This window comes from Amphiura filiformis, chromosome 5, assembly GCF_039555335.1.
Source record: "Amphiura filiformis chromosome 5, Afil_fr2py, whole genome shotgun sequence".
In the NCBI taxonomy this organism is placed as follows: domain Eukaryota; kingdom Metazoa; phylum Echinodermata; class Ophiuroidea; order Amphilepidida; family Amphiuridae; genus Amphiura; species Amphiura filiformis.
In genome coordinates this window covers 9,439,578-9,466,726 of record NC_092632.1, presented here as the reverse complement: position 1 = coordinate 9,466,726, position 27,149 = coordinate 9,439,578, and the positions used below count along the sequence as shown (strand labels likewise).

General features: G+C 38.9%; 2 protein-coding genes across 2 annotated transcripts in view; one reads left to right on the top strand and one right to left on the bottom strand.

The window, feature by feature from the left end:
- LOC140152582 (F-box only protein 11-like) overlaps positions 1-2,987 on the bottom strand; it is a 66,301-nt gene extending 63,314 nt beyond the window's left edge. The window contains exon 1 of the mRNA XM_072174972.1: positions 2,772-2,987. Within this exon, the coding sequence (XP_072031073.1) occupies positions 2,772-2,970 (199 nt within the window). The 5' untranslated portion in view covers positions 2,971-2,987. The remainder of the gene's footprint in view (positions 1-2,771) is intronic.
- Positions 2,988-3,120: 133 nt separating this feature from the next.
- The window catches only part of LOC140152580 (EF-hand calcium-binding domain-containing protein 11-like), a 78,942-nt gene continuing 54,913 nt past the window's right edge, over positions 3,121-27,149 (top strand). The window contains exons 1-5 of the mRNA XM_072174971.1: positions 3,121-3,288; positions 18,948-19,043; positions 19,766-19,805; positions 25,878-25,979; positions 26,674-26,764. Coding sequence (XP_072031072.1) covers positions 3,247-3,288; positions 18,948-19,043; positions 19,766-19,805; positions 25,878-25,979; positions 26,674-26,764 — 371 coding nt within the window. The 5' untranslated portion in view covers positions 3,121-3,246. The remainder of the gene's footprint in view (positions 3,289-18,947; positions 19,044-19,765; positions 19,806-25,877; positions 25,980-26,673; positions 26,765-27,149) is intronic.

Sequence of the window (27,149 nt, the reverse complement as noted above, 5' to 3'; positions counted from 1 at the left end):
TCATGAAATGCAAATGTATGAAAACAACATGCAGTCTCAACATTGACAACAATCATGACAATAATGCACATATCAAATGCAACCCCGGCCCCTGGGGACCCGGGGATGGCCGGGTCGTGGGCCGTGGATTTTGGGTTTAAAAGGTCAAGTCCCGGGTAAACACCTGGACAGTCCCGGACCCACCCGGGCATAACTCTTAGCCACTCCCCGGCCCCCCGGGGCGAATATTCGATGCAAATCGATGCAAACCCCGGTATTCCTCGCCCAAGTTCCCGGCTCGGAGCAGCGGATATAGGCCTGGATCTCAATATGGTTTTAATATCGCGGCAATCTTGTCATGCGGGCTCTGGACATGCTGGGTGGATTCAAACGCTTCAAATATAGGCCTACATGTGTGTTCCATTGCAAATACGTCAGTTACTCACCTTGTTGCGGAACATGTAAAAACGATAAACGAAATTAGGCTACTTAGATTCTCGTCACTAGCGCAGAGCAGCGTAATTCTTTCCTTTAATTCCTATTATATTAGTTGTAGGCCTACTTAATTTGAGTATCAACGCACAGGCTTCAACACTATATTTAATATATGCATGCTTGTTTTAAATATATATTACGAGGCATGAATGGCGGGTCGGAATAAACTAGGAATATCGTATTGATATAGGGCCTACATGTAGGTCTATAATTAAAACATCAAAGATATGAAAGAAACAGATCACTGCATTTTCATCTGTCCAGGATACGGAGTGGCGAATGTTCGATCTTTGCATAAACATTTTAAGCACATAATATTACACTAGGCCTATATATGATTTTGTATGTCAATCCAAAATGCAGCTTCAATTATAATGAGGCTATTCTGTAAATGCCCATACCCCATCCAAATAGGCCTACCTTTTATCTTGTTAAAAATCAAATGACCATCTATCGAACTTTTGGCACACAAGTTATTAATATTTTGTTTCACGAGGTTGCTATTTTGGATATCATTAAAAACATCCTTTCAACGATTTGTGATTAATGATGTTGTTAAACGCTCCAACATGAAAATATAATATAGTTTTGAAAATCTGTATATTAACACAAGACATTGAATTCAATTTTTATATCATACACATATAATTATTTTTTAAAGAAGAAAAATACAGTTCGAGAATTGATAAAGAACATGTACACTACCTATAGTATAGTTTTCTATTAAGTATTAGGCCAAGTAAAAAATAAAACATGTTTCACGTCCGGGTTTTCAAAAAAAGGAGGAAGAGGGGCTTTTTATTTTCTATTTTTTTATCGCAAAATTGGTGTAAATACCCATACTTAGAACTGTTTTAGCGTACATAGGGAGCCTACAATAATGCCTGGAAAAAGGAGGAGGCCCTTTATTATTTGTTGTTCTGAGAGTTACACCCTCTCTAATGATCACAAAACCTTCCTAAAATGTTTCTTGTATCTTAACAAGGCTATAGAAAGCATCCCAACTTCCTAGACATATTTTTTGAAAAGTTATAACTGAATTTCAAAAATAAAAATATATTTGAGGAAACCTCAAAAAAGGAAGCGGGAGGGGACGTGAAACATGTTTATTTTTTTATTTGGCCTTATGGCCATGTGGCAGTCGATCGCAGATGTCACAAAAGTATCATGGATTCTTTTATTATCACGGTCAGTTTTGATTTTGAGTGTAGGCCTATTAATTTAAAACTCTCGGCGGGTGGTTAAAACTTAAAACAAATAACGTAAAATAATAAAAACCAATACATTTGGCAAAAATATATAGCAGGCTCTCGTTTGCACGTGCATGTCAAGAAGCCAATGTGGTCTGGTTAAACATGCTAACTTTAGAGCCCTGCTAAATAGCAGATACATGGCCTACTGCAAAATTTTAAAACAACAGCCAAGATTTTTTTTGAATGGATTTATATAACATTAATCATCCACGGCTCAAGTACGGCCAAGTGATAGGATTCCCCGCGGTCCATAAATGCGGGCATCCTTACTAGAAAACCACGGCCATGTTCACGGCCCATTGTACTGGTTGGAAAACCCCGGGTAAATTACGACATAATCCCGGCCCTCGCCCGGGTAAAGTCCCGGCCCAATTTCCCGGGGTTTTGACCGACGTCAAGTCTTATACCAGTCCCGCCAACACCCGCTCCCCGGGACACATTTTGAGGCAAATCCGGGTCACATGATGTCAAGTCCCGGACCATCCCCGGGTCCCCAGGGGCCGGGGTTGCATTTGATATGTGCATAACACAATCATCATGATGACAATCAATCATATCATGATTTCCCCATGTATTAAACTTAAAGCACAATGCAATGCTGTTGTATAAACATACGAATCCACCAGGACTAAATAATTGTACAATTCAGTATACGACAAAACCAGTCGTCACAGAGTGCATGGGCCAGGAGCTTTAGGCTAATTCACTAAGGGAGCGATCGTTATTTATGGCAGGGGGGGGGGGGGTAAATTAAGGGGGAACACGAAATTTTTTTGAGGTCTTGAGGGGGGAACCTGAAATTTTAGTTGAACCAAGAGGGGGGATTGTTAAATTTTAAATGGAGAAAATTGGGAAAACAAGGGGGAACGCGAAAATTTTGAGCGGACGCGAGGGGGGAACGCGAAATTTTTTGTCGATATTTTTGCCAAAACACCCATTCCCCCCCCTGCCGTAAATAACGATCGGTCCCTAAGGGAGACTGAGGTACATATAATTTATGTGTACGTGAATGCATGAATGACAGTAAAAAGACTGAACAAAGACCTGTGCCTGTGCTACTCGGCGACAAAGAACTGCTTGGTTTACTCTTGCTCAGTCGTCTTGATCTTCGTAGAGTAAGTCCAGTGGTACTTCTGCTTGGTGGTGACATATTTAGGAAGGAATATCTATCTGTCCGGTAGAAAAAAGGTATTTCAAAGGGCTGACTCCGGCACAGAATCTCACGATTGTGCGGGTTAGACATCCATGTACAGTAGTTTACGTAGGGTAATGGGGAATCCCGTAACTGACCAATCAAAGCTTGCGTCTAATAAGGTCGACTTCCATTTTCTTTAAAGGACCAATCACAGCGGCTGTACTTTAAGACCTCGATTAGTAATGTTATGGCCGGCAGATTTGTACAACTTGTTCTTCGAAAAGCGCGACCAAGCGTATCATACGCACTTAATTTTAACGCAATAGGGCGTGTCAAATTAAATTGACAAACTTCAGAAACGTAAAATAATCTTTTGTGAATAGAATGGAGCTGCAATTTAGCGGGAACAATGATCACATACTTTCTGTAAGCTTAGTCAAAATTGTGTTTATAAATGTAGACTGCAGAATTCTGCAGTCGTGCATGCAGTTTTTTAAAGCCACAGCCAGACAGGGTCTAATTCTGCATAAAACCGGGCAATGTTATTTCTATAGATCTGCTGCGCATTCAAATTGCATTGTATTGCATCGTAATTTCATTTGTGTCTATGCTAATTGTGTTTACACAACATGAACTCACGTGTTTTCAAGCAAATTCGCCGATAATAGGTGATCAAAAGCGATCGGAATGTTACAAAAGTACAGATCGCATTTAGTTTACTTCATATGAGATGATCTTTGGAAAAATGCGGCATAATTTGTCTTGGTGTTTGCGGAATGCCATGCAGTAAAATATTAATACGTTGCGGCAATTCATGATTGACAACTAACAATCGGCGTGTCCTTCGTATTATCCACTGTCAATTTCTTATCCACTCACTAATCCTCACAAAAGCTTTGTGTTGATTACGTAATGTGTGGAGGCAAATTGCAATAAGTACAATGAAATAATGAGTAGGGCGGGCTCCGGCGGGTTTCTTCTTCATCTTACGTAACAGTATTGTTCTCCAAAAAACCCGAAAGCTTGTCGTTTGGAGCTCTAGCTGAAATACAGCAAGATAATGTAAGATAGTAAATGTAAACCTGTATTTTAGCTAGAGTATCTCGAGCTAGCCACAGCCTGCACATGTACACATTTTATGAATTTGGTTATTTTTTTTCAAACTTGTTTTTTTTTTCATATTTGTATTGTAAAGTTGGTTTCTTCAAACTTCCGTGGTCAGGGTACGCGCTGGTGAATTGCGATCGCGTAAAAGTGACAAGGTCGCCTACTACGCGCCGAACAGACAACCAATGCCTTGGGTCAACCGACTTGTTGTCAAGTTCGTTGATCAGCCAATCAGCGTGATTGCTTATTTTTTCTGTGTGTACGCTCGTAGACGCTTGGCGCACAGCTCGGACCACGGAAGTTTAAAAAAATTAACTTTAATGTAATGTAATGTTAGCATATGTCCAAACTTAAGGGTTTACCGTCGTAACTAAACCATTTGATCAAATTTTTTTTAATTGACAAGGGCAAGGCCATATTTTGTACATTAATTAGGTATCCTAGGTGAATTCAAGTTTGCCATCAAATTGCATCGTTTTATATATCAAATTAAAGCCCTTGAGTAAACTAAGCCAAAACTGAAAACCTTTTTTTCATAGCACTTTCCGTAGCAAAGTTACATCTTGTCAAAGATTGACTTTAATCAAAAAGATTCAGCTAGCAAAATTCCCCAAAACGGCATTTCGGGGGTGTTTCTAGATCTTAGTCTCATGGCGATGGCAGCTTTTTTAATGGAACTGCTATCAAAATCCTCTAAAATTCCATGTGCGACTTGATTATCACCATAAAAATCATATATTTGGGTCAAGTGAAGTATAGAAAACATATTTATGTAGGTTTCCTTCACCCACCTATTCTCGAAAAAAATTCAAATTTCTATGTAAATATGCATTGTGTTGGGGACCCGGTCTCGGCGAATTCGCTGACTAGTAAATGTGTTAACTAAGGTTTGCCTAGGTTACCTACATTAATATGTGTAGATAATAAATCAGTGAAAAAAACAGGGGGTGCCGGACCTCACTTTTGAGCTACAGCCGTTTTAAAAGAGGTGTACATTTCCAAAAATCTCTGTACACTTCAATGGCAAAATCAGCAATTTTCTCAAAATAGACAACCTTTTGCGTTGTAGAAATAAATTGTATCGATAAAATTTTTAAATTTTATATATGTTATGAAAATAAAAATCTCTGTAAATCACAAGAAAAAAAAAATTGGGGTACCGGACCTTGTTTTTCGCGTAAATTGACCAAAATAGGTCAAAAATGCATTTTTTTCTGCGACACCATGCGTAGTTAATTGCGTAGATGGATATTGTGGTGCGTACCAACGCGCTGGTATACACGCGCGATCTGATGCCAGATAAACGTTCGTTTACGCATATGGCCACAAAAAAGGAATTGTCTGTTTACGCAGGAAAGTTTTCACTGTAAAAAAAATTACCTATAAGAAGTTACCATAATAGGAACAATTATTTTAATGATGTCGATTATTAAGACTTCATGCCTTAATATTCTTACTAATAAATGGGTGTAAGAAAGACTCACATTCTGCATGCAATTTGCAAAGATATTGGACCAAAGAGTTATCAAGTTACACAAAGTGAGGAATTTTCAGCTTTCACCATGTTCACCTGACTCGATCGACCAAAAAGAGGATTTATTAAACATGTTAAAGCGAAGCGTTTGACACCATGGGCGGAAGTGTTTGACTATAATAGGCCTACAATTATTATAGGCATAGGCCTATTTAGCATGCTTAATAGTGCCTCTTACCGAGAGAAAAAAATTTTGGTCACAAAAACTATATAATACGGAATTATCTCGAGGTGGATTCATACCACATAGAAGTTCAATTAAAGCAAAGTTAAACACGGGGTTGCCTATAGCTGTAGAAAAACGTTTGGCCTATTAGGCTATGATATTATTTTTTTGTAAATGTAGGCCTATGACACATTTTTTTGAAATTGAATAGTCGGGTGTTGTCTATCGCATGCATTATGAATTCAGTGCACGTAGTAGGCCTAGGTCTTTACCCAATAACACAAAATGCTTCAAACATTTAAATGTTGGATTATAAACTTGCCGTGTGGTGCGTTTCATTATGAAACGTTCTACAAACCTATAACCTTTAATAATAGGCCTATAATATACCGGTAGTGGTTAGGCCCTACCCAACATTTAGGCCAAAATATTATTAAAACGAATTAACCAATTTATCCAACACTTGTTTAGGCCTAATGTTTAAAAAAAATTGATTCTGTGTTTGTTGGGTAGGCCTATAACTTCATACCATCTATTGGACCCTACTGTCGTAAGCCTTCTTTGGGGGGGGGTCCGTTATCAGTGGAAGCACGCTGGCAACTTTTCTTGCGCTCAGCAAACATTGTTTTCTTTATTTTGTGGCCCTGGTTATCGCCGGTGCGCAAAAATAGCATTGACACGCACAACACGCATCGTTCTCTGCGATGTCTGCAACGCAATGCCGAGCACGACGCGGAGTACGCACGCGTTGAAAAGAGGCGCAATAGTCGAGTCGAATCGGGTGACGACGGAAAACCCTTAAGCTGAATTTATACTCGGATCGCTTTTGCAGAAAAGCGATTTTCACTGTATTCACCTGTATTCACCTGTTCTTCGGGCTCTGGAAATAGGGTTGTTGCCCTGTGATGCCCACCCAATTTCATCCTATTATTCACTGCATGATAACTTAGATATATGCCATGGAAAATACTTTAATTGGAAACTCCAAATGTAAATTTGTTGAACTTCTTGGCTAGGGCTTTATCCACTGCTGTCTTGAAGCAATTCATTGTTGGAGCATTTACTGTCTTGTTTGGCAGGTCATTCCAGGTGTTTACTACTCTGTTGGAGAAGGAGTGTTGTCTAAGTCTTGAGTGCTGCTTCATGATTTTGAGGCTATGTCCTCTGGTCACCGACGTGTGGCTTGTCATTTCAAACATGGCTTCTTTGGCTACATCATTAATCCCATGCATGATCTTGTAAGTCTGGATCATGTCGCCTCTCAAACGTCTGTAAGCCAGTGTAGGGAGTCCCAATTCTCTCAATCTTTCTTCATATGACTTATCTTTCAACTGTGGTGCTAACTTACTGGCCCTTCTTTGGACTTTTTCCACCAGCTGGTTGTCTTTGTGATGCAGAGGGCTCCAAATGCAGTTTGCATACTCCAAATTAGGCCTTACTATGGTCTTATACAGTGTCAGTGTTCTCAACATGTCTTCATCAATGAAGTTAAAGGTCCTCCTGATGATCCCAACCATACTATTCGCCTTCTTCACCACCATTGCAACATGCTTACTGAATGTTAATGTTGGGTCGAACTTTACTCCAAGATCTTTTTCTTCCTGAAACACATCCAGGTTCCTTCTACTGTGTCCATCAGACATGCTGTAATGTGTGAGGATCTTGTTGGTTGCCATAATGCATAGTGCCACATTTGGAGACGTTAAAACCAAGCTGCCATCGGTCTGACCAATCACTCAGCTCATCCAGATCTCTTTGTAGCTTGTTGCAGTCATCTTCATCTTGAACATGTGTAAAAACCTTGGTGTCATCAGCAAAAACCTTAACACAACTCTGTACTACATCCGGGAGATCGTTGATGAAAACCACAAATAAAATTGGTCCCAACCAAGACACTGCCTTGCGGAATGCCACTAAGTACATTGGTCCATGATGAAGATTTTCCATTTACCACCACTCTCAGTTTCCTTCCAGTCACGCATGATCTAGCCCGAGGTGCTCACACCTCCGTCACTACGATTTCCACTGTCCTTCTCCGTACGAAGGTCTGAGACTCCTGAGCATATCTGGTCCAGGGTACACATAAAATACCACTTTTTCTCATAAATACCACTTCCTACCACCATTCCTCACGTGAAGATGAGACTTAAACAAAACATATTTGGTGCATGTTCGTAAATTTTGAGCACATTTGAGGATGTAAAAGACCAGACTTGTGACTTATCGTCGCCGTGTTTTGAACTCTTCCTATAAATAGATGCTGTCAGTGTGACGTCATCACCGCGACATGTTTTCTCGGTGCCCCGTTTTTACGTACGTAGGGCATTCATGGCCCTAGTGAGGAAGGAACAGGGCCATGATGTTTCGGGCTACGCATGATCATGCTCAGTGACAGTGACAGTGCTTTTTATATCCTTCATTAATATATTCTCGTTCGTTCATTGGTTAAACGAGTATCATGTGACCAAAAATAGTTTTGCTATTTTACAAAACAGTCAAAAAGCCGATTGATGAGGGAACGAGGTACTATTCAAAGTACTATCTCCCCGGGAAATAGTTTTACTATCTCCTTCTGAGCGCGTATGACATCATATCCATGTCGCAGTGTTCCTAGTGGTCCGTGCAACTCGCCACATATGCGGGATAGCACAGCTGGTTCTGGGGTATTAATGAGTCGCAAGTCATGTTGTCTTAGCAACTAAAATACGGCGGTTTCATGCCATAATCTGAGTTACATCAGGATTAGTATCTTAATATTGACGGCAAAATACTGACAGAGAACATGGTTACTCGTTTCACGGAGATATATGAGAGGTTACAACATTTTCACGGTAAGCTTTAGCCACTCAACTATGTGCGTGTTTTGTGCATGTAGGCCTACGTGCATTCAATCAAAACAAAGCGAGGCCAGTCTAGCCTTGACTAGGCCTAGCCTAGATTTATACCGAGGCCTATGACTATGATAAAGGCCTTATGCGTTTCTAATATTTTAACCAATTAATGAACAAAGAATATATTAATGAAGGATATAAAACAAATATTTACTGCTCTTAATTCGGGATCTGGTGGAATCTATTGGTCCCCTCGGTGAACTGGAGACCGTGAGCCTACTATTTTCTTTACTAAAATAGTAGGCTCACGGTCTCCAGTTCACCTCGGGGACAATAGATTCCACCAGATCCCTCATGAGCAGTAAATATTTGTATAATAGCCTAGCCCGGCCCTAGGCCAAGTAAAAAATAAAACATGTTTCACGTCCGGGTTTTAGAAAAGAGGAGGGGGCTTTTTATTTTCTATTTTTTATCGCAAAATTGGTGTAAATACCCATACTTAGACATGTTAGAGCTGTTTTAGCGTATACATTTTGCATATGTACAATAATGCCTGGAAAAAGAAGGAGGCCCTTTTTTATTTGTTGTTCTGAGAGTTACACCCCTCCAATGATCACAAAACCTTCCTAAAATGTTTCTTTTATCTTAACAAGGCTATAGAAAGCATTCCAACTTCCTAGACATATTTTTTGAAAAGTTATAACTGAATTTCCAAAAATAAAAATATATTTGAGGAAACCTCAAAAAAGGAAGCGAAAGGATGTGAAACATGTTTATTTTTTTATTTTGCCTTAGGCCAAAAAAAAAAATTGTTTGCTTGCCCTCGAATGGATTTTAAAAATTGGATTGGTCGGTCGGGAAATTTTTTTTTTTTTTTCCGTTCCCAGAAACAGACATGGCGAATACCGAATCGGCGAATGCAATTAATGGTTCAAGCATTTCCGTAGCAGCAACATCACGCCATGGTCCAGCATCTGTGCTCGCCACTTGCACCTTAAACAATTGTAGCTCTTCTACATGTAGGCCTGGCCTACGTTTAATGAAGTGTACAATTCTCCTACATGTAGTGTTTTCTGCTTTTCAAAACTATCATATTAAAGCCATATTATAACATTTGCTGAGGAAGACGCCCTCACTGAATTTTTAAAATTCCTTTTTTACACGATTAAATTGTACTTTATTAAACCAATATACCCTGCAAAAATCAAGACTCTAGGTGCTGTAGTTTTGTCAAAATCCGCTTTATTATTACGATGGAATTATTAGTCGAACGCATACACGATGTTCATAACACACAGTACCGTCAAATGCGTACACGGCGTATGGACGGTGATATACATTAACAACGGGTCGTACTCACAACATGACCGAAGGAGTAGTACGTATTGGCGACATGTGCGCTGGTAGTAAATTCAATTTTCTTTGCTTTGCCGTAGTTGTTCGCTCAAAAATAAAAGGGATATATCTGACAGTAAAAGCTAACATTTTATGGCAAAGAAATGCTAATCTATTTTGTTTGAAAATGTTATAATATGGCTTTAATCAGCATGTTCGGTCCCTTGCTTCACCTGTACAGCTAGCGCGCTACTCGTGTTGTGTCCGCCATGTTTAAAGTGAAATCATATTTATACCGAGCGATTTGTGCTCTTAATAAAAGTAGCCTCAACAAACATGTTGAAAAAAATAGTGCAATGTTACTTCCTAGTCGATACGAACAAATATCATGAATCTAAATATTTATAAACAAGAAATGAATATCTGGTACAACTGTTTTCAAATTTTATCTACTTTTGCCATATATTTTAACATCTGCTATATTGTATCCATTCTTGCACGATATGCACGCGGTCATATTTTTGCCTGTAAATAAACTCATCCCTAGATGCGCCGTCCGAAATGTGCAGGTGGATAGCAAATTGTATTAGAGCTTAGACGCTGAGGTGGTATACGAAATTGCGGAACCCGACAGTCAGGTACAGCCGGACACGTAAACATGCAGGATATGGTATTTTACAACGCTTTCTTTTAAATCATCGGTTTTCAGACGAAAAATACATTCCATTTTTGGGAAAATCGCAAAAAAAAACCTTTTTTCAAAAAAGAAAAGTTCTACGGTCGGGACTGCCGAGACGGTCGGTCGGACGAGGGCAAGCAAACAACTTTTTTTTTTTTTTTTTTTACTTACATTTCCAGAGCTAGGCATGTTCATTGTTCACAAAATTTTCAAGTAGGATATTTCACATGGAAATTATTTTGTTTAAAAAGGTGATTATTTAACTTAAAAAATGAAGGGTCAATCATGTCTGTAGGTCAAAAATTAGCGAAGTTATCTTTTACCACGATGATCCATTTTACACAAAGGCGATTTTATTTTATGAAATCTAACTTTCACTGCATGCTGACTTCTGTATCAAGGATAAAGTACCAGCACTTTTTAGACTACGTCGTCAAGTTTCTGGTGTCCAAATTTCCAACTTTTGTATTTCCCTATGGGGATTACACAGTTAAGCCATTGACTGTGAGCTACTGTGGTCGCAACTTTTTGGATTGAATGTCGCCCTCTAATATAATAAGCAATGTGGACATGTCTACCAGAGCGTCAAGCCGATCAATCAATTCAAATCGCTGAGGCAAAAACGATGTCGCTTTTGCAAGTTGAAGAAATCTCAACTTCCCAGCGATATCGCTTGACACGTGAATGCATCAAGGCTTGATTCAAGCAATCATTTTCAACCAACTGGATCTATTATTTTGCTAATTAATGTACCTTTCTCGATTATTGACTTTTGGTGATGAATTAATTCAAAACAATAATTATTGACAGCACCTGATGTTTTAAAAATGTATTTTGTGGCATTTAGTATATTTTAATTGTCGTCTGCAATCGCTATCGCCATGATAAGTATAAATGCAAAAGCGACGGGCGATGCATGCAAAATTGGGCGATTGCCCATCGCTTTCCAAAAGCGTTTAATCACAATCGCTCGGTGATCGAGTATAAATTCAGCTTTGCCGTGTTTGAGCACAATTATTTTGTCCCGTTACGGCTAAATAAAAATGCTCTGTCTCAAACTTTGCGGACATCAGAACATTAAAAATAGCATAGAATAACTGACAAGCAATTATTTTAACAGATTTATGAAATGAAGACTAAATTGAGACATGATCATGATAATTGCGTATTCTGTTTTGGCCCAATTTTCATGATTTTGCTCTAAATGCAATGTTTTTAATCTATCGTTTTACGTTTTTGGTGATTTTGTTTTGTATTGACAAATATTTTTATGTTCAACATTGTCCTTTTCTGAACCGCAAACATGATATCGTTAGTAGCTTTTTCTTTTTTTGTAATAGGCCTAAACTTTCTAAAATGGCTTTTTTGCATGAGGTGCTTGAGAGCCACCACAGCGCCCCGCCCGCGTCAAAGTTAGTCATATATCCCGACGCGAGTTATAGGCCTACACCACAATAATCCCAAGTAAATTTTAAAAGATTCTGATGTGTCGCATTACTCAATATTCCGTTTTTGTTATTGTAATTCCTGAATTGTTTGTTGTTATTATATTTTATTCTAATTTTGTTTTACTGAATATCGAACACGTACAAAAGTCATAGGCCTAAAAAGCCAAAAGTTGTAAAACATTTTGTACCACATAAAAAAAGTGAATAAAAATTCAAAAAAAATCGTGTCTGTTGTTGTTTTCAATCAAATAAAAGTGTAAAAAGTGGGTAAAGTTTGTAATATATCTTGATTAAACTTCTTGTAAAAAAAAAAAAAAAAGTATGTTAAAACGGGCAAAACATGGAAAGCCCAGAAAACGGAAAACACGGAAAGTAGCTATATAGTATACACAATTTCAAAGTAGAAAACGGAAAACTTTATTTTTAAATTAGAATGTGGTTTTATACGACCCTGCATGATTGTAGGCCTATAGGCATGATAAGCATACATCATGCTACAAAGAGCGTTTAAAAACATTACATCAAAACATTCACGAACAATGCTTTATTGGCAGTTTAGGCCTACCTTATAAAGTTTGCAGAAAACATTATAAACGCTAAGCAAACGTTGCAAAAAAAAAAAAAAAAAAAGGCATTCAGCCAAAACATTCGTAAAAGGTGTTGTAAAAGCTTAAAGCTTTTATCGTAATCATGGTAGGCCTAATACTAATTAATGGAAAAGTTTTTAAAATGGGTTATGAAAATGGCACGAATTTGCGTTTTCGATTACATTTCTCGTTTGAAATTATTTGGCATTAAAACATTCACGAAAATGCTTCCATAAACATGTGCTTGAATATCGACATTTTTGACATCGAGTTGTAGGCCTATTCCTAGATGGCCGATCAAGTATGTTTTGAAATGTCAACGTTTTTACATTGGTTAACGGTCGATCAGGAGTTGAAAACGAATCATAAATCTGTGTTTTAAAAACACTTTGAAACATTGTTCAGGGCCTAGGTATTGAACTGCTTGTAGCCTATTTTTATGGTCTTCAAAATTAAGACGAAAATGAAAAAACTGAACGACCGCAGATGCTCCCGAACCAAGGGCCAGGACTGCATAAAAGCTCATAAAAATGTTCCAATAACCAATAGGCCTATCGTTTCTTTTCAAATTATACCAACAAATTGGTAAAAACCATAAAAGTAAATCAAATAATAACAATGAATGAATGAATGAATGAATGAATGAATGAATGAATGAATGAATGAAATAAAACAAATATTTAAACATAAAATAATAGGCCTAGTGACATACTATACGGGCTAAAACCAGCCTACTTGCAGAATAGGACATACGTTTTCTATCAGGCTGCGTCATCATTACAGGGCTTCTTACGGTTAAACTATTATACATGTACTTCTTACAGATAAAATTTCATCTTTTAATTTCAGAATGAAACTTGAAAAACTAAAACAAACAAAAAACAAAAACTCACTATTCTGTTCATATACAAAATGACTACAATTTATACCAGCACTTTATTTAGTCGTAATTTATCGAGTACTGGGCTCCGAGATTTGTCTGATTTTGAGCCGGGGACGGTGGTGCCCGGGCGGTGGTGGTCTGTCGGCCCGCAGTTTCGTGGCCTACCTACCTTGGAGGCAGATCAATACGATAATATGGTAGTGATCGCGATTGACGACCCTAGCGTCTCAATCAGCAATCCGCATCCCCGATAAGTTTACCATGTGTGCGTCTCTTTGCTAGCTGTACGCTGCATACGCGATACGAGAACACGATCTATTGCGGGAAAACAATGATTTACTTGCTTTTGTATTATGACGATTTTTTTAATGAAAACGGGTGTTGAAAATAGCTTTTTTATGGTTAAAATTTTAAGATTTCTTTAAAATCTATTAATGACAAGATAAAATATAGTTTAAAGATGACATTAGTGATGAAAACTCAATTTTGGTCATGTAACACTTCAGTGATCCTGTGTGCCTCCTTAAGAAAACAGGGCTTTACAAAAATGTTACTGTTTTTTTAGTACATCAAAAAGGCCATAATTATGGACATTTTAGCCTGCCAAAACTGAACGCAGTAACTCCCAAAGATGATTATGCTACCCAAGGTAGCTGCTAACTAGATGACTTACATGTATGTGGCCAAAAATCATGGAATTCAGTGGCTTTATTAGACCACTATGGATCAAAATGTTAAAAATCCAAAGTTGCGCCCTTTACCATGAAAATGACAATTATATGCACACCAGTTTGTGCCTACCAGAAGGCACTGCTACCAAAGCCATAATAATAATATGTAGTCAGAAGAGCTACCCGATACAGCTTGTCCATGTCTTGTCATGCTCACTGTACCAGTTTCTATTACTGACAGAACCTTCATCCACACTGTAGTTCATGTTTGGAATAGCCTACCAGATGGAGTAATCGGAGACATCTGACAACAGCGCATCTTCCTTCAAGAGCAGAGTGCCTAAGCATCTTATTACATGTGTCTGATACTTTACTGTACCCCTTCACTCTTGTTGTTCCTAAGCTGAACCACTGATTGGCCTGTGTATTTTTCTTTTATAGTACATCTAGGTGCCTGTATATAAGTACTTGACCTGTGTCACTCCTCATGTGCTATTGTTCATAAAAAATTAACCTTCTGCTTGATATCTGGCTATTATCTGCAATGAATTTTTCTTAGATCAAATGGTGGCTAAACTTTACTATACCCTACCACATTTGGCCGTCGCCGAAGCTACCCTAGTTTTAGCCCTGCTACACCGACGGCGCGAAACTCGATGATAGGATTACATTGAATGATGTATGGATTAACTCAGTGCAATCAGCAAATTAAATAAACGAACGAGAGAGATTCAAAACAACATTGTAGTAATTTAATTAATAATGCCACTATATAATGAAGAAGAGGAACATTAGTAAATTTTAAATTTAATTAATATTCATAATTATTGCTTTGCTTCCCATAATCAGCCAGGAATCATAAATCTGCATAATGATCGGTTTCCATTCATTAATTATCTTATTTAAAGAAGAGATAAATAATTATTAATTAACTTAAGAACATTAAATAAAAACATTAACTTTTAACAATACTCAGTCATTAATTACCATATAATATGTAAATTATGATGCACACGAGGAAGGTTACCGTTGTTGCAGGGCTACAGCGACTTCGCCGTTGATAATTAATCAATTAATTAACGTTCTTAAACAATTAAAACTTTTATCAATATTCAGTCATTAATGTTATGCCCATGAGGAAGGGTATCGTTGTTGCAGGGCTACAGCGACATCGCCGTTTGATAATTAATGAATTAATTAAGAAACAAACAAACAAACTTTATAAATATTCACCCATTAATGCTATGCCTATGAGGAAGGTTATCGTTGTTGCAGGGCTACAGCGACATCGCCGTGTGAACTTTGAACGACAATTTCTCAACAACCCTACTACCGATTTCCATGATTTTTGTACCAAATTTCTTCTTTTTAAAAGACCTTGCTAATTATAGGCCTAAATGATAAAAAATGATCATGATTACGTCGTTCATAAAACGCCCCTACCACTCACAAGCTTTACTTTACATTGACGGTCCGCGTTCTTACGTTCAATACAAATCTGAATAAAGATGGAAGATAACAGTTCTGTTTCATTCACAATGTTTTGTTGAACTTGTAAAAGAAATGTCTTATGATGCTTATTTTTTCACCTAATTAGTCGGGACTGTATGACCATTTTCTTCTTAATTAACTTTTCAGTGGTCACGGTCCTGTTTTTATTATAACAACTGCAAAGTATGAAATCACATAAACCAGTGTATACGTCGTTCATAAAAGGCCCCAACCAGTGATAACCAGGTGCAAAAGTTCTGTTTCTTCTTAATTAACTTTTCAGTGGTCACGGTCCTGTTTTTATTTATAATATCTGGAAATTATGAAATCACATAAACCAGTGTATACGTCGTTCATAAAATGCCCCAACCAGTGACAACCAGGTGCAAACTAAGTTATGTGCATTATGCGCTTACCAATGACAACTTAACTTAATATTTCCTCTTGTCAACAAACAAGCAACTCCCCATTTCACATGTGCATCATATCATTCGCGGCGTCTTCGCGGTGCCTTCACCCAATGGCAAGGTATAGGTTAACGGCGTCGCTGTAGCACAGCAACAGCGATACCTTCCTCCTCTTCATTACATTTATTTGATCAAGGGTTCATACCAATAAATCCGCCTGTGAAGCGGTTTCCGGTAAAAGTTTATCACGACTATAGTCCCAACTTTGCATAAAATTGTGCAAAATCGGTACAATATTAACAATTTTAGTGTTGCAAATCGTGTTTTGCTAGAACTTGTGAATGTGATCTCTACTAATTTGAACAGAAAACACGAAAATTTGAGTGATGTTTACAATGATGAGCGCATGAACACACAAGGTCAAAACGCGGTTAGCAGTCGGACATAAACACGGGAAAATCGGGCCTTTTTATATAGCGCTATTTTTCTCAAAAAGTAGACCTAAAATATGGTGTCATTTTCAGATATGTTATGCAGTATTTTGTTCTGATTAAGATGATATCAAATATATATTTCAAAGTAAGACGTAACTCGACTTATAGCCTAAAACGTGACCCCTATTTTGCACGTAAAGTCTATGGAAAGCTATCTTGTGGCATGTACCCTCAAGTCATTACAAAATACGCAAAAAGTCTAGCTTTGCGCCATCGCTGTAGCACAGCAACAACGATAGCTTCGCGCCGTCGGTGTAGCCCAGCAAAAAAGTATAGCTTCGCGCCGTCGCTGTAGCACGGCAACAGCGATACCTTCCCGCCGTCGGTGTAGCCCAGTAAAAGATATAGCTTGCGCCGCGCTGTAGCACGGCAACAGCGATACCTTCCCGCCGTCGGTGTAGCCCAGTAAAAAGGTATAGCTTCGCGCCGTCGCTGTAGCACAGCAACAGCGATACCTTCGCGCCGTCGGTGTTGCCCCGTAAAAGGTATAGTTTCGCGCCGTCGCTGTAGCACGGCAACAGCGATACCTACCTCCCCTACATTCATTTGGTGACATGACCAAATAAGGTATACCTCGAGTGCCGTCGGTGTTAGCATACGGAAATAGGTATACCATCGCGCCTCGATTTAACCCCTCGAAAAGTCTAGCTTTGCGCCGTCGCTGTAGCACGGCAGCAACGACACCTTCGCTACCGTCCGGTGTAGCCCACTGAAAAGGTATAGCTTCGCGCCGCCGCTGTAGCACGGCAACAGCGATACCTTCGCCCGTCGGTGTAGTCCCGTAAAAGGTCTAGCCGGCGCCGCCGCTGTAGCACGGCAACAACGATACCTTCCTCCACCACACTCATTTGCTAATATGACAACTTTAACAATTAGGCCTACATAAGGTGCACCTTTGCACCGTCGGTGTAGCCTTAAGGAAATAGGTCTACCTTACCGCCGTCGGTGTAGGCCCCTCATAAAAGGTCTAGTTACCGTCGCTGTAGCACGGCAACAGCGATACCTTTGCGGCGTCGCTGTAGCACAGCAACAACGATACCTTCATTCACCATCACATCATTATTCAATATAATGATACTTAACGTATTTACTGATTTTACTCCATGAAATAAATGCTACTCATTCTTAATCAAACCACTCATTAACAATTAACATTCCTCTATAAATCAATATATATAACTTTAATCACTATTAACAATCATTCTTAATTACTTACAACAACCCTCTTATCCCTCACACTCATTATTATTATGTCATAATTATTAATTAACTACCATCGCCCTCTAATCCATCATAATAATTAGAATTATGTAATCATTCATAACCAATTACAATCGGGCTCTTATACGTCACACTAATTATAATTATATCATGCTTATTAACATCATCTTTTGATGCGGTCATCATTATTACTTGAGTACATTAAAATCTATTAAGCATAATTAATACTTCTAACCCATTATTTAATGCAATATAGTTATTTCATTATGCTTAAATTAAATTCAAATATGACATTACTACTATCTAGAAGTAACCACAATAATTTAATCGTACTAACACTTATTACCTTGACGAATGCAAACTTCATTAAGTCAAACGCCGACATACTTTATTAAAAACCTGACTCATATACCTCTAACTTAATTTAAATCTATCCCATTAATAAGTAATTCGCACCGACGTCGGTGTAGTTTTACAAAAAAAGGTGCAGCTTTGCGGCGCCGTCGATGTGGTAGGGTATTCTAAAGGTACTCCCAAATGGTCAAAGAAGCAACGCAGATATCAGGAGCCACCACAAATATTCTGGACTGGTAATCGCATCTCACCCCAACTTTATTGATTGCTGTAAAGCTGTAGCCGGTTTAAGGGACCACAAGGCTGTTTACTGTTAACACCAAACTGAGTATCGATAAGAAAGTCCAGAAAAAAGTTTTTCTCTTTGGAAAAGCGGATCAGCAGCATACAGCGACAGCCAGAGATGACAGACTTCCAGTATCACTACAAGGGAATTATCAAACCCTCTGTGCAAGTTTCATAGTGAAATAATGTGGTAGAGCATATAAGTACCACCTTGCGTTGAAACTACATGGACATGGCAGTTGTCTTTGCCATTAACATCCTTTAGAAAGTTTTCTAGCCTCAGGGAGCATAATTGTACTTAGTGCTCTAAATACAGTACCAGCAGTAAATGCTAAATTTCTTGTGTTTTTATCAGTTTTTTGTGTGTGGGTGGATCCTGTTGTCGCGAGGTATAACTTAAGTGAAGAAATCAGTCTTCTTTGCCATTTTTCTCGAAAAGCTCTCAATGTGACTTGGATCTTTAGAACTAGCATCCTCAGTAAAGTTGAAAGATCTGTAGATAAGAAGTGTTAGTTCTAATTCTTAATATAATGACACATGAAATTGTACACATTTAACCATTGTCTCTTTCCATTTTTTCTCTCAAAACTAGGTTTTTCATGAATGTGATGAAGGCAAGAAAGGTTACCTGACAAGAGATGATCTGAAGGTGGCCGTGGTGATGTTGTTTGGCTATAAACCATCAAAGGTTAGTTGCTGGCTGGCTGGGTTAATCTGGATGATGGCAATTCACAACTTGAGTTGGACAGTCAGAATGTTGTACAGTGTACACAATGTTAAACAATAACCATCAAAGGAATTTAAGTTGTGATTTTTGGCGGAGTGAAAAAGAACATTTTACTGTAAACACTCTCAACACAGCTACCATGAAATTAAGGTTAATCTGTTATCTACAGGTCTATTTAAGAAAACTAAAAAAAAGCAAAGATGTTACAAAATGACATCTTTTATTACAGTATTGGTAAATTTGAATGATATCTGGGATTTGTTGTATGATCATAAAATCATACCTTGTAATTTGCAAGTTTCTGAATCAGTTACTGATTTCAAATATTTTGATCTGCTTTTTTATTTTTTATTTTTTGCATTTCTTGTGATCATTGACTTAAACAGGTTTTGTCCGTGATGTGGTACAAAGTAGCACATCCAAATGTTGGCATTATGTTTTGATGAATCCAAGTGTGTGAAAATATTGGATCCAACACATAATAATGATAAAATTTGATGCTTTACGCTCAATATTTATTGGTCTCGCTATGTGTTTTAAAATATTGGACTCAACTGCGCCTTGTCCAATATTTTAAAACTCATAGCTGTCCAATAAATATGGGCTCAATCGAACCAATTATATATCAAAATATACTCAGGTTGAAGTCTAATAAAAGCTTTTATTTTGTTCTATTCATTTAGTATGAAGTGGATCAAATCATGAAAGGAATCGGTGGACCAGGTAGGTCGATTATCTGTTTATATACAGCAGGGGTTCTCGGTAGACCTTTCAAATCAAAATTTTCCGAAGACAGATGCCGTTTGTTATGGATGACCCATAATAATTCCGGGTCATCAACACTAACACAAACGCAACTATTTAGCCTGAACACAAATCTGAATGAAAGATGATCAAGCATATGTCTTGTGTACAAGAGATTAATGTTTACCTTGCCAGTGGTCAATTTGTCTAAAGTGCCAAAAAATGAGGAACATTTGCACTTGTAAAGTGCTGAATAGCAGAGGTATTAGTTCATTATACCTGATGACCCCTTGTTGACAATAGCTAAATGCCATATTTCCTTTAACCCTAACCCTACCCGTGGTTTATTTGCTATCGGAAGGGAAAGAAGGAACGAAAAAGGAGGGAAGATGAAGAGAAAAGTCACTTGGCACCCCCGGGATTCGAACCTCGGGACCCCTCGCATGCCACGCAGAAGATCCCCAGCGTGTAGCCACACAGGTGACGTTGGCCCGGCCAACGATTCCCTGGGTATATATGACTTGGTCTGATTGTGTCATCAAGTCCCGTGGAATGCATGCATGTGGTTTTAATAGTGAGCTTTAGTGAGACCTAGTTGGGTTAGGGTTAAGGAGGCATACGCCTAGGAAAAACATGCATATTAACCCTAACCCTACCCGTGGTTTTTTTGCTATCGAAAGGGAAAGAAGGAACAAAAAAGGAGGGAAGATGAAGAGAAAAGTCACTTGGCACCCCCGGGATTCGAACCTCGGACCCCTCGCATGCCACGCAGAAGATCCCCAGCATGTAGCCACACAGGTGACGTTGGCCCGGCCAACGATTCCCTGTGTATGACTTGGTCTGATTCCGTCATCAAGTCCTGTGGAATGCATGCACGCAGAGTGGTTTTAATAGTGAGCTTTAGTGAGACCTAGTTGGGTTAGGGTTAATAAATGAGCAAAATGCAAACATATCCAGGCTGTATCGTGTTTGTAAGATTAAAACTTACATCATCCGCCTGTAATAGTGTTATTTTAAAGGATAATATCACAAAACGGAACATGTGAGTACTTTTATGAATGCAGGGTGAACCTTTGAAACTGTGACATGAGTTCACGGTTAGGCTGCCTCTGTGTGCCCCGCTTTTTACAATACTACGGAAGTCATGGCCCTATGGCGAGGAAGGAACCAATAGTGGGACCTGAGAGCACATCAGACACACCAAATTGCATTTTTGTCTCGCCTGAACTTTGTTCAGGATGGGACTTAGTAATCACTATTTCTGTCTGTCCGTCCGTGTGTGTGGGGGTGTGTGTGTGTGGATGTATGTGTGTCCGTCCGGAGCTGTATCTGGGGAACCGTAAGACTTACGGCGACGCTACTTGGTGGGAGGAAGGGTATCCAAGTTTGCTCCGTAACCGTATGTTTTCGGTGAAAAATATGCAAATTAACATAGCTAATTTGCATAATTTATCTTGAAAATCAGCGCAAATTGATAGCGGAGTTTGTGGACAGACTATCTCAAGATCCGTCGGGCGCATGGTAACGAAACCTGGTGACAGGAATGATACACACCTGCTGATCACCTGATTAGTTTTTCGGCGAAAAGTATGCGCATTTAGTTGTTAATTTGCATAATTTATGCGGAACGATTCTGCAAATATGGTTGGAAATCTGAAGAAATCCGCCTTATTGAGCTGTATCTGGGGATCCGTAAGATCCATAAGCCCTATGATGATGAAACGTGGTAGGGGGTAGTATGACCAGAGGATCTCAACCCGATTCGATTTTCAGCGCAAAATATGGTAATTAAGTACCTAATTTGCATAATTTATGCATAAAATGCAAAAACCTATTTTCTCGGAGACTAGAGGTCGCACGTTCTTCAAACTTGGTGGGTGGGTGCATCTTCACCCCAGACAGAACAAGTTTGTATTGGTTAATGCGTCAAGGTCACCCGAGGTCATCCAGGGGTCATCTGAGGTCAAATGACTAAAACTGTCGTATGGGCACGAAACTTGATGGGTACGGTCAACATAACGTGGTAGGGGGTAGTATGACCAGAGGATCTCAACCCGATTTGATTTTCAGGGCAAAATATGGTAATTAAGTACCTAAGTTGCATAATTTATGCATATTTGATGCGTATCAAGCAAAAAAACCTTGTCAACAGCTTATCTGGAGATCCGTATGGGGTACAGTGACGTAACTTGGTGAGGAGTAGTGGGGCCAGAGGTTCTTGACCTGATTAGATTTTGAGCGTAAAATATGGTAATTAAGTACCTAATTTGCATAATATATGCGTAATAAGCAAAATACCTTGCGAACAGATTATCTGGAGATCCGTATGGGGTACAGTGACGTAACTTGGTGAGGAGTAGCGGGGCCAGTGGTACTCGACCTGATTAGATTTTCAGCGCAACATACTTTATCCAATTTCGTGAGGTCAAAGGTCACATACAAGGTCAAAGGTCAACTGAGGTCACCAAATCTTTTAATAACTAATTTTCAACTGTGCATCACATATCCAACTAACTGCTTGATCGATCATGTAATTAAGGAAATATGACGACTTTAAGATAGTCGCTTTCCATGTAAAGTATAGCAAAGTAGCACTTTCAATGAGTGATAACTCGTAAAGGAAGCATCTTTCTGTTTGGATTTATTTGATGAAATAGTTCTTTGGTATTGCCAAATTTGATTTGTCAGTGCAACATACTTTATCCAATTTCGTGAGGTCAAAGGTCACATACAAGGTCAAAGGTCAACTGAGGTCACCAAATCTTTTAATAATTAATTTTCAACTGTGTATCACATATCCAAATAACAGCTTGATCAATCATGTAATTAACGAAATATGACGACTTTAAGATAGTCGCTTTCCATGTAAAAGATAGCAAAGTAGCACTTTCAATGAGTGATAACTCGTAAAGGAAGCATCTTTCTGTTTTGATTTATTACTTTGATGAAATAGTTCTTTGGTTTTGCCAAATTTTTGGAAGGTCATTACGGGGTCATCCGAGGTCACTCAGGGGTCATCTTAGGTCAAGTTATTAAAAACTGTCGTATGGGCATGAAACTTGATGGGTACAGTCAACATTTCAAGCCAAATTTTTGGAAGTTCATTTTGGGGTCACCAGGGGTCATCTGAGGTCAAATTAGTAAAAACTGTCATATGGGCATGAAACTTGGTGGGTACAGTCAACATTTAAAGCCAAATTTTGGAAGGTCATTTTGGGGTCACCAGGGGTCATCTGAGGTCAAATTAGTGAAAACTGTCGATGGGCATGAAACTTGGTGGGTACAGTCAACATTTAAAGCCAAATTTTTGGAAGGTCATTTTGAGGTTACCAGGGGTCATCTGAGGTCAAATTAGTAAAAACTGTCGGATGGGCATTAAACTTAGTGGGTACACAGTCAACATTTAAAGCCAAATTTTTGGAAGGTCATTTCGGGGTCACCAGGGGTCATCTGAGGTCAAATTAGTAAAAACTGTCGTATGGGCATGAAACTTGGTGGGTACAGTCAATATTTAAAACCAAATATTTGGAAGGTCATTTCAGAGTCACCAGGGGTCAACTGAGGTCAAATTAGTAAAAACTGTCGTATGGGCATGAAACTTGATGGGTACAGTCAACATTTATAGCCAAATTTTTGGAAGGTCATTTCGAGGCCACCAGGGGTCATCTGAGGTCAAATTAGTAAAAACTGTTGTATGGGCATGAAACTTAGCACGAGGGGTACAGTCAACATTTAGAGCCAAAATTTTAGAAGGTCATTTCAGGGCCACCTGGGGTCATCTGAGGTCATATTAGTAAAACTGTTGCATGGGCATGAAACTTGGTGGGTACAGTACAGTTACCATCAGCCAGATCATCGTGCCCAGCCGATAACCGCCAAATTCATTTACCTCTCTACCAACAGTTATCGCAAAAGCAGGCGGTCACAAAAGCAGGCGAGACTCGTGGTTCGAGAACCGCCTTGTTAATACGAGGAATGTCCTAGTGATATCATATTATTTTGATTTTTTTTTAATCTGCGAAATAATAGAAATTTTATGGCAAATTATAAAAAAATGATATTTAAAAATTTTTAACAGCCTCGATGTAAATTATATAAATCTAATGAGATGAAAAGTCATCCATCATATGAAAATTTTGATTTTTGATGTTGAAGATATACATTTTTTCCCAAAAGCTCCTAAAAATGTTATGTCTTTATGAGAAAGAAATGTATATCTTCAATACAAACGGTCAAAAATTTTCAATTGATGCCCTGATATAGCATTGCCAACAACATTAGGAACATAAACCTCGTAATTGGGTGGGAGGAAGCTCAGGTTATTGATCAAGAATCCGACAAAACTACACGGTGGCTAAAGGAAGCAATCTGGATCACGAGTAGGGGAAAAGACACTATGAATAAAGACAAGGGGGCCTACAGACTGGAAAAAAATTATGACCAGGTCATAAATACTCGGAAACAAGAAAGTTTGGTGATGTCATCAAAACCAGACAGATGTGTTGCCGGTTCTAAAACGTCTAGAAACACCAGTACCAGAGTGAACAACAGTGGGGGGAGGGGGGCTCAGAGGGCTTTTCAGAGTTATGCAGGGGGCTTAATCATTAATGGCTAAAATTGCCAAAAAAACGGCTGATTTTACATGATTTTTAACAACAAGTGGGGGGTTTCAGCACCCAAAGCCCCCCCCCCTCCGACACGCCACTGAACAGGGCCTAGTGTGTGTGTGGGTGTAAACTACCATTGCAGGATTTTCATTTCAAAACATGGATAAAAAAAAATTAAAAACCGCATTTCGCATTTGACTTTTTAGACCTGCTACAGGAAACAAACATGTTGTTTTTTGGCCTTACAGCTTAAAAAGTAAAAAAAACCCAAAAAACCCTGACCTATCTACCCTATTTTTTATCTACCCTATTTTACGCCAATCAAACAATTGTTTACATTTTGAGAGCGTGCATGGCGTAAACACGGAAGTGGGGTTCTGATTGGCTAAATATATCGTCTGACAATCATAGCAATAGACCGATAATCTGATTGGCGTTTTGTGCGTCAAAACATTGCTCGGCGCGGCGCAGATCGGCGTCCTTGAAGGGAACACAAGCTCCGCATATGTCGCTCATTAACTAGGCGCGCGTCAATCTGAGCAAGGGACTGCCATTCTTCTCTGAAACCCAGTATAGTGTAGTGATGAAAAGTCACTAAAATGTGAGTCTAACCCCTTCATTTTTCTTGGAATTATACAAAAAGTACTATGTTAACCGTTTAATCTAACATTCCAAATGAACTTGTCCAAAGACTTCCCACTTTTGTCTGCAAAATTTAAAACAGTTTATATATTTGTTTAAGTTACGATCAACACCAACGGAGAGTCTCTACACCTTAGCTGCTATAGCCCCTCCAGATGTACGCCGACAAGTGACCAGCATGCAAGAGCTTGAGTGTCAGACCACTGATATAAAGCACCCCATGTTCAACCAGACTGCTACACCCAAACGCCTTAGATCCAGAGGAAGCTTCCTAAGCAAAGTTCATCCTCTTGGGACAGTCTCCAAGGAAGCGGAAAGACTCACCCTGTGAAAAGAGAGATCTCCCAATTCACCAGCTATGGGACTGCAACCCAGTGAGCAGCTACCGCCTGGAGCTGATTCCACATGGCCTGAGTGGCGGTGTCTCAACAGACTAAGATCAGGGGTCGGAAGGTGCAAGGTCGCTTTGCAGAAATGGGGATACCTACAAGAAGGACAAAACACTACCTGTGAGTGTGGAACGGTTCCACAGACTATGGAACACCTGTTGGTCTGTCCACAGATGGGGCAACATTGCACACATGAGGACCTAGCTGAATTCAACGATTCTGCTCGTCACTGAGTCAGCTATTGGCTCGGGCGCATTTGACCCTGCGCTTGGACATGCTAAGAAGAAGAAGTTACCGTACATGAAGGTGTACATGACAATTTGAAAGTTCTGCAAAGTGCAAAAGTGTTTTTCTTACAGTACAGAGTAGACAAAAATGACCAAACAGTACATACATGTATTTTGTTGTTACAGGTGTATCCTTGGAGCATTTTGTGAGCTTGATGACTACCAAACTTGCAGCTGTAGTTGGAGACGACGAGATACGGCAAATTTTCATGGCATTTGATACAACCTGTAAGTGTACCAAATATATCAAATGTAAATGGACCAATTGCGATGGGTGACTGCTGTGGGTCTTGGTGATATGATGAAGAATTTCAATCCTTGCTCTTTTCCTGTCTTTCAAGTGCTTACACCATTTTGTTTGTAATTCTGTATGGGCCAAAGAGATTAGAATGGCCTACACTATGGTAAATCTGGCATATTGGATTGTCTTGCATGGAGACCAAATTATATTAGAGTGCCTCTTGCATAGAAGCATAAGCCCAAAATCCAAAGATACTTTTGCCTTGTAGCTTGAGCATTACAATTGTGCATGTAGAATGCAAACAAGCTATATTTTAAATCAAAGTTGGCCAAGTTGGCAACTTTGTGGCTTTCCATGAGCGACATGCAAATATGGCGGTGTCCTGACTGCTTGTAAGTGTAGTCTCTTCTTAGTATGGATAGTATAAACAATATAACACTATTAACAGGTGCAGAAAAATGTTCCCTTGCAATGTGATGAATCAAACTAATGGATGTCCACCATGCTCAATGTTGACTTTATAAAAATATTAAATTACACATTGTAGTTGCTTTATGTTGCTGAAACTGGCATCAAATTTACATTGTGTGCTCCAAGATCTGATAGAAAACAAAAGAAATAGCATAAATTTGTGAACATCAATTTCACTGTGCTTAATCATGTCTTATTGCATTGTTACAGGTCGTGGATTTTTAACTCTAGTTGATGTACAGAAAGCTTTCAGCACTGTTGCACCTCATATTCCATCGCATCGAGTACAGAAGGTCTTCAGGTATGGCCATTATCTAACATTGCTGGTGAACTATTCCAAATAAAAGTCTGTTCCTAAATTGAAGATTCTAGTTCTGAAAGGGGGTTAAGTCCCATTGAGTGCATTTCAAGATAGATGGCAAATGTTGTTATGGCCAAGTAGTTTCAATGCAAGGAGGTGGTTTTGTCCATACAGTTTCAATGCTCTACCATATTATTTCACTATGAAACTTGTACAGAGGGTGTAGATTACCCCCTTGAATCAGACACTGACACTAACTGACAAAAGCTCCATTTTCATGATTTTGTGACTTAACCCCCATTTAGAACTTTCATCTTCAATTAAAAAAACATGACCCCAGGGAAGACCAGATCAAGGGCTGATCTGGGCTTTTCCGTGTATAAAT